Here is a 15949-nt window from a genome sequence, read left to right as displayed (position 1 = left end):
TGTGTGGAATATCAGTGTTCAGCTCTGAACAGTTTTATACAAACATATACTGCAAAAAAGAATATATATAAAAACCAAAACAAGGTGAATTTTCAGCCAGATCAGTTTCCTGAACTGCTGTCCCTTATGGTCACATGAATGTCAGCTAGTTCCAGCACAAAAGAGAAAAGTAAGAACATAGAGAAGACAGAGAGATGGACCACAACAAAGCAGACTACAATAAATGAGCTATCCCTTTATTTAATATAAAGATCAAATCCCAATATAGAAAGTGCTAAGGAAATCAGTTTTTCAGTTACTCTTTGTGCCATTCCAATGTGGTGTTAATCTTGCATTTGCCATCTGCAGCTACATGAGAACAGGTTTGAATCAAGTGGATTCAATTCCATCCTAATACAACTACCAGAACATATAAAAATTCTTGAAACATGAGGTAAATTCTTATGAATTGAACTATTGCACCCTGCTGCCCAAAGCAGGCAGAAATGTCGGTAGCTGGAGCATCCAAAAAGCAAAACACCTGCAGCATCTCAGGTCTCTGGGTAATCATTATGTCAGGTTTCCCAAGGGCTTTGCTAAGGATGAATGAAAAAAAGCACACTGCACATTTGGGTGAATTTCCACCTTCCTCACAGGAAAATTAATCCACATACCCCTTGTGAGTTACTGTCAAACCCCTCCTCCACAGTCTGCCCATGCTGCTTTCTTTGTACTTTCTCCACCAAAGCACTGAAATATGAGTTTCTTTATTCAATATAGCACTGTATTTTCTCCTGCATGGAGAACAGTTGTTGTTTCTAGTGTAATTTCTCCAAGTGGAAACCACAGTGAGTACTCGGAAATGCTCAAAAAGATGATTTTCATCTAAAGGTTTTGAAAAGCAATTCCAAGTATCTAAGTAGTTGGGAGGGAGTAAGGCTAGCCTAGAATTACTTGATCATTGCCAAAGACCAAAATTTAACGGATTTGCTGCTTCAAAGTCAGTGTCTCACTGGATGGAGTCAGACTCTATGCAGTACTTCAGAAGGCATTCAAGTCCAAACCAGGATCATAAGACGGCTAGACACATTTCTAAACCCTAAATACACATTAGTAGTTGTAAATGTCCAGATAAGAAATAACTGTTATAAACTAGCCTCAAGATGCTATATTAGACATATCACTGCATATGTAACCACGTGGAAGTAGAAACTAAACACGTTTTCAAAAACAGAGGACTACCTCAAGCTAATTTTTAACTCTGTATTTAATTGATCAGGTGAATACAAGTTTGAAAAACCCCAGCTATCACTCTGCTAAAAATATTTCCATGGAATGCTGAAGGAGGATGTGATCAAGACATCCAATACAGACAAGCTCAAATCAATTGACTTCGTTGTCTAGGACTTCTTAATTAGACCAGAGCTCTAGCTAGAAGTCACATGTGAATTTCATGACTCCTTAAGCTTTGACTTTACAGAACGATAGTAACGGCAGAAGCTCTAGTAGTGACTTAAGAATTACAAGGGTGAACACACATGAATAAATAGTAAGAGTGCTGAGGGCTTTTACCTCTCTTCAAATGGTGAACCTTTTAAGCAGCTGGAAAAGAGCACTGATCACAAGGCAACATTATGGATCTCTACATTATGTGCATAATCTGAGGCATGACACCGCAGCTTGACTACAATGACTCACAAACAATCCCTGTAATTTTTTACATTAATTATAAGGTCACAAACAAGATCCAGATCTGTAGAGTTGAACTGCCATCATGAAAAGAAAATTGTGTCAAAATTCAGTAAGAACCTTTCCCCATAACAAATACAGAAATTCTACCATAGTGATTCCAGTATTAATTTGGAGGTGTATTTGATGGTCTGACTGCTTTGACTTGGGATTAAGAGATGGTGGTACACCCTCCTAAGTCACCACAAAAAAGTGGTGCTAGTATGTTAGTGCTAGTATGTTGCAACTTTTCTCAAACTATTCTTAGAGAAATATCAAAAATGTGTGTTCTAAAATTATATTTGTTAGCCTGGCTTCTCAGGCTTAGGTTTATCAGCATACAGTCTGTCTGTCAGCATCCATCTCTGGTAACTTCTGGGTTTATTAAACTGAAATCAAGGTTGACCAATCATCACAGGCCAGAGCTTTTACATGTTTTGTGAAAACTTGTAGCCATGTAGGAGTTGTGAATTAACATCAGCATGGTTTTCATTTTTTCCATTTTGGTTGAGAACAGTACATGCATACTCATTCACCAGCACATGTGGCTCTGAACCAGCCACAGAACACCCTCTCCTGACAGTCCAGACTGGTGGTAAACATAGGCCATAACTATAGTTACTGAGAGTTACTCTAATCTGAGTTACTCTAAAAGAGTAACCCCAAGAACAACACACTGAAAACTAAAAAGAGCAGAGTAAGTCATGGTATCTATATAAAATTTTATATAGAATACTGGACTCAAAGCTGTAACATGCCAGGCATCACCAGTTCTCAACTTACACACATAATTTTTATAATTTTTATCACATCGTTTGTACTGATGATTTAATCTGGTGATTGAAACTTCAAGGGAAACTAGAACACCGACAACTTGTTGAAGAGGACAGAAGCAAGAGAGCTGCCTCTGTGCAAGACACTTCATTAAAAAAAAGATACTTTCAGAGTTACTTCAATTGCCCTCAGCTTTCACTTGTCTCAGACACCAAGAGGCCAGGAAAAAAATAGGAAGCCTATGCAATGTTACAGCATCACAATATTTGACAAATATTTGTATTTTAATATTACCAGGAAATGCATCATCATCATAATTATTATCTGCCATTCAACACAAACACTCATTTTGTAGTAAGACTCATCCATTTCAAAATCTGTATTTCAGTATCACTATATAGTTATTATTATGCAAGCATAAAGGAATAATTAAGGAAAAATTTCTTCGAGTTTATCAAATGAAACAAAACAGCATCAGGAGGGGAGTGGTGAAGTTGAAAAAATAGCTATTAAATAGTTTTCCATTTTTTCCTAAATCTAAAAAATAAAATTTTTAGCTAAATACAGCAATTTTTAGATTGACCATAAATATATATTTAGCCTGTATTATAAAAGTAACTGATCTTCCTATGGTAAGAAAAATAACTTTTGTTTTAAATTTGAAACTATTTTTCTTCAAACTCCTCCTCTGTAAAGGTTGTCCTTTGTCAACACAAGTAAGAAGAGGCCTAAGTACTGGAAAAAGGGTGGAAGGCTATTTATTTATGTGAAAATTCCCAGTTAAAAAGGGGAATGGTCAACTATCAACAAAAGGAACAGCCATCAACTTCTGCTCCTCATGCAGAAGTCAGTGTTCTAGATAGAAGCAAACCCGGCCTCAAGTTATGTCTTGCAACAGTCATAGCTAATTTTCATGATAAAAGTAAACATCACCAGTATTGATACATTTTGGAGGGATAAGCAGCTTTCTCCATTACACTCTCCTCACAACCTTAAGAAATTTCAGTTGTGCAAGTATATTTTAAAATAATACTGGAAGTTTCTCATCTCTAATCTGTAACTTCCAAGAGTGTGTTTTCTGATGTTCTGATATGATATGTATAAAGTTTAGAACGAAATAATCTATCTAAATAGCATCACAAAACTGTAACAAAAACCTTCACACAGGAAGGGAGTAGTATGCCATAGAATTACACAGCACAATAAGAAAAACATGGAATGATGTTAAGTCCAAAATACTGAGTAAATGAAAATTATTGAGCTGAGTTCCAGGAGGAAAAAACAAAACAACAACAAAACAAGTCCCAAAAAAACCCAAAACCAAAACAAACAAAAAACCCGAAGAGAAAACAAAAAAAAACAACTGGCCTCTGAAAAAACCATAACCACTTTCTTCTTATGCCTGAGAAAAAAGCTATTGAGAACCAAATAAAGATATAGTATCCACATTTTTAAAAGAAAAAAATCCTTTGTTTAAAAAAGAAAAGAGAACAAGAAAATTGGGAAAGAACAGAAAAGATGTGTTGGTGCTTTCTGAATTTCAAAGTTGGTACTTCTGCCTTTCTCCTTCAAACAAAAGTCTGTCTTCTTATTCAGAAAAATGCTACCAATTCCAAATTTCTTTGAAGAAGCATGAAACTTTTACTAATAGACTATCAGGTCTAACTTTTCATCCGTCTTATGTTGCCCCTAGCACAGATATCTGACACGTATATAAAAAGTAAGTATCAAAATGCATCCAGTGAGTACAAGTAAGCACAACCCCTGTTCAGACCTAGGGTATGCCAGTGACCAGCAAAAGCCATGGTCTCAGGAAACACACTCTGATAAAAACATCATATACAGGAAATCCAAATTTGTATCACAGATCTTTCTGAATTACACTTCCAAACAGGACGAATAATCAGCCAAAGACTACAAACATCACCAGAATGTGAGGTAAACTTCCATTCACTTCAAACATGCTGCAGTATTATTGGCCTGATGAACTCTTAAGGTGCTTTCTGCTATTACGTCTCTACAACTTGTATTTTTTGTGAGAATTTTCTCTGTCAGTCATTACAGATTAATGCAAAAAAAAAAAAAAAAAATTAAGTGGTACTACCACATAAGGTACTCCTCAGTCCTTTCAGAAGGATGAGAAGAATTCTTGCTAGTAGGAACGGAGAATTACCTTGCTACACCAGTTGGTGTTCCTTATTCTTTCATATCAGTTTAAAAAAAAAACAACTTAATTATGAAAATTTTTCATAAACACAAACACACAGGAAAGTCAGTGTTTAAAAAAATCCCCCAAAATCTTAGTAATCTGCATTCTTCCTCAAAGTTTCTTCATGACATCAGTACAAACTGGGGAAAAGGACAAGTATGAAAAGTAGAAGGAATAAAGCACTTAAAATATCCCTGCCAGATGTCTGACCTCTATTCATTAATTTAAATACCTTTCCACAAGTTGTCCTTCATCAGTTGCCAAGATGCCAAATCTACAGGAGATTTGTACACAACTATCCCAGTATTACTTACAAACAACTCGGAGCAATGCTAAAAGGTTCTTGAAAAATCTTCTATGTAGTGACAGAACAAGTACTCTCACCTGTCTGCCCAATGGTATGTTCATTATCCAGCTATTGACAACTTCTCTTCCACACCAAGTGCTGGTTCTGTTAGAAGATTTTCTTCTTCTGAAGCTTGGTACCTCCTTCTTCAGTCTCTAGGTTTTTCTTACCAAACTGATTTCCCCTTTTCCATCCTTATAAACTCTCCTCATTCCTCAATCTATTTCATCTTGTTCAACACCTCATCACACACACATCATTTTTGTCTGTTCTAATATTTAAATACTTACAAGCTCCTTCATTTTTCCCTTCTCCTTCCCTTCCCTGCATGAGCAAGCTTAACTGCCCTTTTGTTTTATATTGTTTGGAACTTCTATCTTATCCATGTAAGGTATGCTCCCCTGAGCTATTCACAACCTCTGCAGCATTTCCTCAGCGATACCTGCCTCGGGATCAAATCCATTCCTCTGAACCATTTGGTATTCAAAACAGTTCTTACCAGCCTCTCGTGCAAACAGCTTTTATCTGTTCATGTCTTCCTGTATTAACATACTTGTACATGACCTTATGTTTTCTCATATGTGTCTTTATAAAACAGCAAAGAGGATCTACAGAATCATTTACATTGAAAAACACCTTTAAGATGACAAAGTCTAACCATAAACCAAACACAGCCAAGCCAACTACTGAACCATGTCCCTAAGTGCCACATCTACACATCTTTAAACACTTCCAGGAATTAAGCCACTACCCTGAGCATCCTGTTGCAGTGCTTGACAATGCTTTAGGTGAAGAAATCCTCCCTGAAAGACAGTCTGGCACAACTTAATACCATTTCCTTTTGTCCTGTTACTTGGGAAAAGAGACCAATCCCCACCTCACTACAACCTCCTTTCAGGTAGCTGTAGAGAGTACTCTGCCTCAGCTTCTTTTTCTATGCACAGTTTCACGTGGTATTACATGCCATATGAATAAACAGGTATCATTGTGACCCTTCTTTGCAAAGGAAATAATTTTTTTTAATATAAAATCAGTAGAAGAAAATTAAATCCCTTTATATTATTTGAATGACATTCAAAAGACTCACTAAATTTAGTACTTGGTCACTTTACTTCTCTGTTAATTGCTCTTTACTACTGACCTCTCTGCAGCACAAGATAAATTGCAGAGAATTTTATCATTGTGTACCGATATGCAATTTGCAACGAATTCACAATTGACTAATATTCTCCTTCTAGGAACATCTCCTCCCCCAAGCCTCCAAATTCTATTATGAAAAAGCCTAACAGCACACCTTCCCTTCTACACTCATTTCAGCCTTCCTCCCATCTTCATTTAGCAACAAGTTCCAGACCCAGCAATGTAAAGGCTGTTGAAAGACCTCTGCAAGGACAGCAGTTAGCAATTATGCATGCACATTTACTGTAACAGAACCATTTTAAAATTGTGTTTTACTCAGGCATATATAGCCATAAATTACATTTAATAAAAAAAAACTACACTGTGTACTCCAAGTACCTCACAGTTCCTTTAAAGTAAAAGTTACTAAGTTTCCCATGACAGTTTGCATGTTTTTTTCATTATTGTACACTACCACACCAAGGAACTACAGATGTTTTTGTTTTATGAGAGCATCTTACTAGTCTACGTGGCCTACCACACACACTTTATATAAACCATTTGAGCTAAGAAAAAGTTTTCATTACTGTCCTGAAGTACAGTAGTCCAACAATGGCTGTATACAATACTGTCAGAAGTAAACTGCCTTGTTAGCCTTGGTTAATTGCTTCAGTAATCTGTTGAAAAACTGTGTGAAGAGCAAGCAGATCAGAATTTGCTGCTAATATTAGTAAAACTGATGATGTGGCAACTCTAGAAACTTTAGAAACAGCTGCTGGAAGAGTTCCTAGGAAAAAAAAAAAGCCACAATTCCTCAGAATTTTATCTCATAGAGTATAAGTTTGGAAATTTCATAGCTTTCAAAAGACTTTTTCCTTAGGACATTTACATGGTCTGTAAAAGAATGTCAGCAATTTAACACTTGAAACGTTTTAAGCAGAAATCAAGCCCTGTGTAGCACAACTTTCTTCTTCTTCAAGAAACTGTTGTGCCTACAATTATTTATTAGTAACACAACTAATGCAAGAATTTTTACTTGCATTTCCACTGAGCTAAAATGACTGCTGCCAAATATTCCAGAGTTTAAAAAGAAACCCGTGTTTGCTTTCCAACTTTGCATAGACTTGTAACATACAGAAAAAAAGTAGTGATTTGCCAATATACTAAGAAATGAACTGATGGAAAAGATTAGCTATTTAGTTTTGAATCGTGCAGAAATTTATCTTTTCTCTGTTCTCATAACTTGTTTATATGCCTTTCCAAGACTTTAGACTGACTTGTGACATTTAAGAGAATGGAGAACCAGCTTCACGGAAGCCTTTAAGACCTATGTGAGCCAGGGATACACAGATCTTGGCAGTGCCAGTAATCATCCACAGCTCCAACTTGACCACAAAGCATCCTAGACACCCATACTTTTTCAAAAGTATCCAAGTGCTAGCCACTCTACCTTAAGAATAATTTTGAAGTGGTCACAGATGAACTTCAAGCCAGCTTAAGATGACCAAGAGACAGAGACTCTGTGATACATATAAACCATACTGGCAGATAGCTCAGAAGAGTACAAGAACCGGTGTCCACCATCTGAGGAAGAGTCTAGATGCTGGGGCACTTAAAGTACTGAAAAACCTGATATAAGAGTCTAGGGTAAATACTTCTACTTCAAGAAAATGGCTTGGCCAGCATACTTTATAGGTGCTGGATGAAATACAGCTCAAAAACCACAGAGAAAATAGAAAAAGAGAACTTATCTATAGACGAGCAAGAAGAATTTTCTCAGGAGTTCTGAGTTCCAGTTTTTCCTTTCAGGGAGCTCAAGTATTTTACGCTAATTGTTGGATAAGCAGCCCTTGGAGTACGGTCAAGGACTTTTCCTACGGAAATGCTCCCACTGGTGAAATACATGACCAGGCTCCCCTCATTCCATAAAATCACCTTTCTTTGCCAGACAGTAGCCCAGCAACAGTATTTGTTAATATTTGTGATTAGTGCACTCTGCTGGTCATTGAGATTCACAGGATTCAACTCACCTCAGACTGAGGGAACCTATACATCAGCTTTCTCAGTTACTGGGAAGCTTTATAACAACTAAGCCATCAAACAAAACATTTTCCCCCATCAGACAGTTTTATCCCTTGAAGGACAAGACTACATTTTGAATTATGAGCATTAAGACATCTCACAGCTCAGTCCAGTACCAGGCAACTGCTCAGATGCCTCACCTCAAGTCTCATTTCCTCTTTATATAAAGAGAGCAGAAACAAATACTGAATTGCCCTAAGGATTCCTGCATCACCACGTAGCCAGGGGACAGCATAAAAAGAGATCTTTGGGGTTATGTACTTTATTTCAGTGAGACATTGGATCACTGCACTGGACCGGATGCCCAGTATTTTGAACTGCTTTACACACAGTAGCGTCTACAGCACTCTGTCACTGTTGTTTTGAAAGTTCCTATCTAGGATACTTTTTCATCACTGTAAGGAAGGCTTAAGAATATGCTTTAAAATATCATAGCTGACCTTAAGTAATAAAAGCCATCTGGATCTTTGCATCTAGTACACTAAAAGCCGGAATGCACACATCAAGTTGCCCATGATAGAAAAAAGCATTTTGAATGAGAGCCCACGAAGGCCCAAGTGTTAATTTCTTAATTACCTTTGGGAATACAACTCCAACATTACATTTTCCTCTACTTACTACTAGACTGCAACTTGCTCTTTTGCAACAGGTAAGAGACCATTTTTTTACCCTTAGTCACATTTCCCAAAAAGTGAATATAAACCTAGTAACAAATAAGAGACTGTATGACCAGGTTCAAGTAAGTATTTAAGATCATGAATTGTCAGGGATAAATAGATCTTGGCAGCACCAGTATCCAGCCACAGCTTCAATTCTGACCACAGAGCATCCTAGGCACCTGTATACCTAGACACCACTGAAATTTTAAGACTCTTCTTTCAAGATGATTTTTAACTAGTCTCCTATGAACTATGTAAAGCTGTCAAGATTAGACAAATATAAGAGCCTCTTTGACTTCCCCTTTGAACTCTCTAGTTCTCCTGCCTCTACAGCTTTGACCACTAGTTAACTTCTGTAACAAACACCTGCCAGACAACATAACTGCACATTATATATCACCCTATTTTAGGTTTTGCTGGTTCAATACCCTCCCTAAAGCCTATGTTTATTTCACAGAAAGACAGCACGTAAGTGAGATGAAAAACAGCACAGCTCTATCAGCCAACCAAACAGCTCACTCACTGTGGTAGGATAGTCCATCTTTCCAACTCTGTGCCCATTCCACTCACCTCAGGTCCCACATTCCTGATGAATTCCATGGCTTTTAAGACCCTGCTTCCATGAATCTGTAGTAGAAAACTACTCTAGTAACAAACTTCTTGTGATCACAGAAGAGTGAAGCAAGACCATGTGGCTGGAATGGGTGAATGAGAAGCCCCAGACTCAGAAGCAGCAAGTCCAGATGCTTGTCAAAACACAGATGGAGAATCACACACATTCAAGGGCATATCTCATCTGTCTGAACTGCAAAGCAATTCTCCACAAAAAGCCTTATATGAAAGGCACTTCAATGTTAAAAACTCTTTTGGTTTCTATAGAATAAAATGCATGCAAAAAACCAGACCACAAATAAACAAGATTTTGAATTATATGTCTAATTTATATTACACCACTATAATTATTAATAAGATAATAATCTGAGTTACAAGCTAGTCATACATAATGCTGAAGAAAGCTGAAAACAAGGATGATCTTACACGGTGAAGTCTTAAACTCACTTTGTGCAGAATGCTTCTTGCAAAAATGGTGACCATTCAAAGACTAAAAAATTTAATGGAAATTTTATTTTGTATCACTTCAAAAATATTTATACAACTGTCCTGGACATAATATATAAAAACTAGAAATAAATAATACACTAAGAACTAGAATGGGTAAATACTCAGATCTTTCACATTTTGTGCACCCTACAAAAATTACAAGGCAGCTCTTGGTTATAGAAGTCAATTCAGCTTCAAGAAGAATGAATAACCCACTCAAATTCCCCCCTCCCTAATCTTGCCTGATCTTCCGTTCAGACAACGTTTTCTTTACTGCTATACAGAAACGTTGGTAACCAAAAATTTTTACTTATGAAAGGATGTTCTTGAACTTGTCTTCAATTTGTGAATGAACACATGTATAAATGCAATTTCAATAGCTCTCTCCTTTTTGTTTTTTATCTTAGTTGTGTCTGAAGGATAAACACAACACATACCCATGTTACACCAAGACAACTCAGCCTTTATATAAGCACCTCCACATATACATTTACTTCTGTTTGTGCTGTGATAAAAAGATTAAGTAACTACTGATATAGTTCATAATATAGTACAGATATATACTATACTATCATATAGTATAATTACTGAACTACAGCTAAAACTCAAGACTGCAGTTTTGGACTTCCAGAGAGTGTATGTCAGTCTTTCTCCCTAAGTTAAGACTATTCCCCATGGCTTTTAATCTGACTTTTTTCATTATCAGCCATGCTACTCATACTTTGCCATACACCAAACTAAATTCTTAATTTACATGTCCAGACTGCTTTCTAAACATGCTATTACCTAAACTGTTGCCCAGCTAAATCTGAAGTCAGGATGTCAGCCCTAAATCTAAAGAGCAGAAGACCTGAGTGTTGCCATGCAGAGTATCACTGGGATCCAGAACATTATGAATGGAATTTATCACCTTGAGCTTCATTACTAAGCTCCCTACATAACATTTTTAATTCTGGACTTTGCTTAGCAGGCTGAAAAACATCTGTGCACACACATCATTCTCAAAGATATGGTTTTAAGATAAGATATGTTGGTCCTACCTTCTTAGGAAAAAAATCCAAACAATTCTTTCATGGATGACAAGCATTAAGCAGACATCAGCTTTTATTATCTAAAACCTGTAGCTTTATAAGTGCAGAGAAAAATTACTTTGCCTACATATGATTAATTATTCCAAATTCAAGAGAAAAATTCACCTGATAACAAAGTTTCAATATCCAATCAAGCCTAGAAAATTTGATTCACATGTCCCACAGAGAGAAGTGAGCCTCAACTCTTAAGGATTTGCTTTATACAATATGATGCCTTACTATTATTCACCTTTAGTCATTACAGCATTCATGGAGGTACATATTAGAACACTTTTTTTTAAAAAAACTATACATACTTCAATGCATATGTTTGCATTCATCGGCAAACAGAATACTACTCAAAAAAAAAAGGTAGGAATGTAACTGTATTTGTTGCAATAATACAATACTGATAGCAGATGATGATAGTGAAAACAGAAAAGCATAGTTTAAGAAGCACAGGTTCTGAAAAAAAAACCCTATAAATCTGTAGGGCTCCCATTCAACAGCCTCCATTTCACACTACCGTGTACTGCTGATTAACAAGGATAATTTTTCACATTAAACATGAGATATCTCCCTTTAAACTTGCCCATATCCATGGTAGCTGATGATTATGTGCTGCCATCTAGCAAATGTTTCCAGAAAAGTTTAACTTTGGAAGCTAATCTGTGGCAAGACACCTGAAATGTCTTAGAAAGCTTTTTGAAACAGGAAACATATTCAAGACAGCGACAGGTTTTTAAAATTATTCCTTCAGCCTGCATGCTTGTAAGAGTAAGCACAACTGGAGAATACAACCAGGCTTAATACATACAAACCGTTCAAAAGTAAGACCATATGCAGTGAATATAGAATTGCAAAACTGAAATTTTCATTCTGACTTACATTTTCCTTTGTTTCAATGAACTCAGTGAGTAGAAAATGGTAAGAAACTCTGTATTTTCTTCTTTCCCAAAAACTCTAGTCTTCGCTATTTCACTTTGTTCCATTTTTCTATGTTTTTTATTTCCTTTGCACCCATCCTCTCTCCTTCTCCCACACAATTCCCTCTTGGGCAGTAATCAAAAGGCAGCAATCCTATACAGTAATACAATGCCCAAATTACAAAAAAAAAAAAAAAGTGTTTCTTAACCCTTCTTAATCTCAACTTAGTGCAGCAACACTAAAACTGTTCCATGCTATTTACCAGCAGCAATATGGCTTCCTAAAATTACTGGACCTTGCTCTCTGTGGGTTCTGCCAAGACCTTGCTTTTTTTCTCTTATTATCTAGATATATATTCAATTAGGAAAAATAAAGCAAACATTTATACAATTTTGGTACAAGTCCTACTTGTTAATGTGGAAATAATGCGACATTTTGAAGCATTTACACTGCTGTAGAAACTTTTAATGAAACTAAAGATTAATGAAATCTCTAAACTAATTATTTGTGAATAATTTATCGTGATTGGTTTCCTATCATTTTCTGTCCTATTTCACCTCATCCCGACTGCAATTTACTCTTTTCACCCTGGGTCCCTAACATTGTAGAGCTACCTTGAATCTCTCATTCATACAGTCACCTAAATAGTACATTTTCATTCTTTGTTCCTTATAGATCAGAACAGCTGGGACAACATTGCTCCATGGAGGTACTTTTCTTTAACCAAATCATACTTTAAAAATCCCTAAAGCCCAACAACTTTTGAGGTCTCCACTCCTTTCCAATTTCTCTGAAATTAGCCAGTGAGTTCAAAAGCTATTAGAATGGACACAGGCATCACAGTCCACTATTTGTCTCATTTCCCTGGAGGATTTTCTTAATCATCATCAATCATCGCACAATTAAACGTCCTCTAGTTTCAAAGCACATATACAACTCATGTAGTAGACACTGCAGAACAAGCAAGTTTTTTGACATCTATAACTATTTGTTAGCTACTAATATCAAGCATAAACCAGTAAGTAACTAAAATAAAGGTCAATTAACATTAAGATAAGTGCCAGTTCATATCACTGACAAACACTGGTCTTAAGAATACTTGTTCTTCCTATAAACAAAATGTAAATTGGTAAAAAAAAAAAAAATTGAAATCTATAATTCAAGAATTCCTCAAGATTCCACCATCTAGCAGCACATGGTATTTTATGTTAATTAAAGCAGAACTCTTTGTTTACTAGAATTAAAACCTGAAGTATGTAAATTTAATACCACAGAATTTCATAGATTGGTTTGGGTTGAAAGGGACCTTAAAGACCACCTGGTTCCAGCCTTGCTGCAATGGGCAAGGACACTTCTCACTGCACCAGACTGGTCAGAGAGCATCCAACCTGGGCTTTAACACCTCCAGAGACTGTGCATCCACATATTCACAGGCCAACACACGCTAATGGCTCACCACCTTCACAGCAGAGAATTTCTTTCTAATATCTAATCTAAATCTACTTTCTTTTAATTTAAAGTCGTTCCCTCTTGCACTATCTCTACATGCCTTTGAGAAAAGTCTCCCTCCAGGCTTGTTGTAGACTCCCTTCAGATACTGGACTCCTGTAAATCCAGCAAAGACAAAAAAGTCCAACAGCTATATAAGGGTCACAAGGTTGTCTCTGCAACAAACACCATCATGCCTTCTGTATATGGCCTAATAGGGATAAACCCACATGATCCCTAGTATTGCCTGACTCCAAAAAGCTGAAGTGAACAGAATAGAGCTGCTCTGTAATTTGCTTTCCCTTAGCAAACTGGAAGAATACACAAGAAATATTATTTAATAGATTGCATTTTCAAAAATTATTCCTTTAAACATGATCCTAAAAAAATTCCTTCACTTCGCTTATTAGAGGAAGACATGATTTTTATTCTTAAAATGCTTTCTTACAAGGGCATCTCTGTAACAAATACACAGAGGATATATGTTACAGAGATATGAAATATCCAGGTGTTGGTAAATAATTTATTTCACATTTCATAACTAAACACCATAATTATTAATACAGCTCTGACACTTACAAAAGGACATACGCATAGAAATGAAAAACACTTTTTAATCTATTCTTGATAGGTCTCCATCCTACTCTAAGCCAGACAGACCTTCTGTCCCTGCTGAAGAGATGGCATCCAGAATTTCGGTCTCTGTGCTACCTTACATCTCAGATATTATTACAGAGTGTCTACTTTTTGTAGAAACTGGTAAAAACTACCTCCTCCAGAACTTTCAGTTTCCTCTTAGGAGAAGGTTATGTTTGAAGTATAAGATGAAATGACATTCCCAGTGTCCTTACTGAAATCTTCCAATCTTTTGTACAGAAACTTAGTGTACTCTTTTTCTGAAGAACTCCTCAGTCAATGCTTCTATTTTCATCCCCTGTTATACTGGCATTTTTGTGATGAAGGACTATGAACCATCACCCGAACTTGAATCAATCACAACTCCACACTACAGCGATGAATGAAATGTCCTCTTTTTTCCTTGGTAATTTACAGATATATTTCAATGTCAAATCAATTATTTCTGACCTTACACTTGTTAACAGTAAGAATCAAAAATCACTGAGTAAATATCTCGATTTTATGTACTATCAAACATTTTTCCTGGTGAAGAGGCTAAACTTCACTAAATTCTTGACCAGGAAATCAACTTGCGAATCAACCCCTCTCCAAGTTACTATATGCGTAAAACACAGAAATTTTTGTTCTGCTGATAACTGCAATTAAAGCTGCCAATTATGTAGGAATTCTTTAAGTGTATAGTGCCAAGTGCAGATGCTCACACCACACCTGCTGAGCAGAACTGCCAGCTATTCTAAACTGTTGGTGCAACACCTAAAAAGAGGTTACTTTAGCTGTGTCAGGCTTATTTTGCATAATGACTTTCAAATGTGTAACCAAAATCCAACACAAGTGAAACACACATAACCGAATTCACACTATAAAGAGGAAAAAAGATATACTGAAATAAATATGAAACACCAGATTTCTTACAGAACAGGAAATAGTTAGCTGTAACCCATTAAATTTTCATTTTCAATCCCTCAGTGTCCAAGAAAATAAGGCAGTATCTTTGTCATCCAGGAGACAGGCAGCTGCGGCTTTGGTGGGTCCGCTAGATCACCTGCAAAACCTCGGTGTGAACACAAACACAGCAAGATAGGCTGATGAAACGACACTCAAGGACAGGACGTCGCACAGAGGCACACGTGTCGAAATCGAGTGTCACCCCCCTTAACTTCACATTGTTTTCTTCACAGCTGAGCTCCAGCACGATGGGATGCCGATGTTTTCCCTCGCCGCCGAGGGACGACGGCACCTACCTGGGGCCTTCCCTACGGCTCCAGGCAGCCACGCCGGCTGCGGGGAGGGTCGGCCCCGAGCCGCCTCGCTCGGAGGGCGATCCGCCGCCGCTGACCGCCGCCCTGGCCCTTCCCCCGGCAGCCGCCGGGCCTTTCCCGGCCCGAGCCCCCGCGGCCCGCTGCACCGGCTCCCCGAGGCCGCGGGTGTCTCACCTCGTTGTTGAGGTTCAGCACGGGAGCCATGGCGCCGCCACAAAGCCCCGCGGGCCCCGCCGTAACCGGGCCCCTCCGAGCGCTCCCCACGCCACCGCACGAACCGAAACCGCGCGCAAGCGCTGAGAGGCCACTCCTGCCCCGCCCCGGAACCCTCCTTCAGAAATGGGGATAAGGAGCTTTGATTGGGTGTTTTTTTCTGGTGCTCGCCCGTGATGAGCAGCGTGGGCAGGGGGCGGATCTCGAACCCGGCCTACCCCGAGGCGTCTGGGCCATTCCTAAACAGCTGGCTTCGCAGAAGGTGAGACTTGTGGTCCGCGCTGCGGCGCCGATGGCGTGCTCGGCTGAATCCAAAGCTGCAGGGATGTACTCTTGCAAATCCTTTAACTGAAGTG

At 37.8% G+C, this 15949-nt stretch overlaps 1 protein-coding gene across 2 annotated transcripts in view; it reads right to left on the bottom strand.

The window, feature by feature from the left end:
- Positions 1–15683, bottom strand: part of SRFBP1 (serum response factor binding protein 1) — a 67759-nt gene extending 52076 nt beyond the window's left edge. Inside the window, exon 1 of one of the 2 annotated variants that reach the window (XM_058827448.1) lies at positions 15555–15683. In XM_058827448.1, the coding sequence (XP_058683431.1) occupies positions 15555–15584 (30 nt within the window). In that variant the 5' untranslated portion in view covers positions 15585–15683. The remainder of the gene's footprint in view (positions 1–15554) is intronic. The other variant, XM_058827447.1, reaches the window with a different exon arrangement.
- Between the last annotated feature and the right edge of the window lie 266 nt (positions 15684–15949).

Source organism: Poecile atricapillus, chromosome Z, assembly GCF_030490865.1.
Source record: "Poecile atricapillus isolate bPoeAtr1 chromosome Z, bPoeAtr1.hap1, whole genome shotgun sequence".
NCBI lineage: Eukaryota > Metazoa > Chordata > Aves > Passeriformes > Paridae > Poecile > Poecile atricapillus.
The sequence above is the reverse complement of the archived record's forward strand: the minus strand, read 5'-3'. Positions and strand labels throughout refer to the sequence as shown.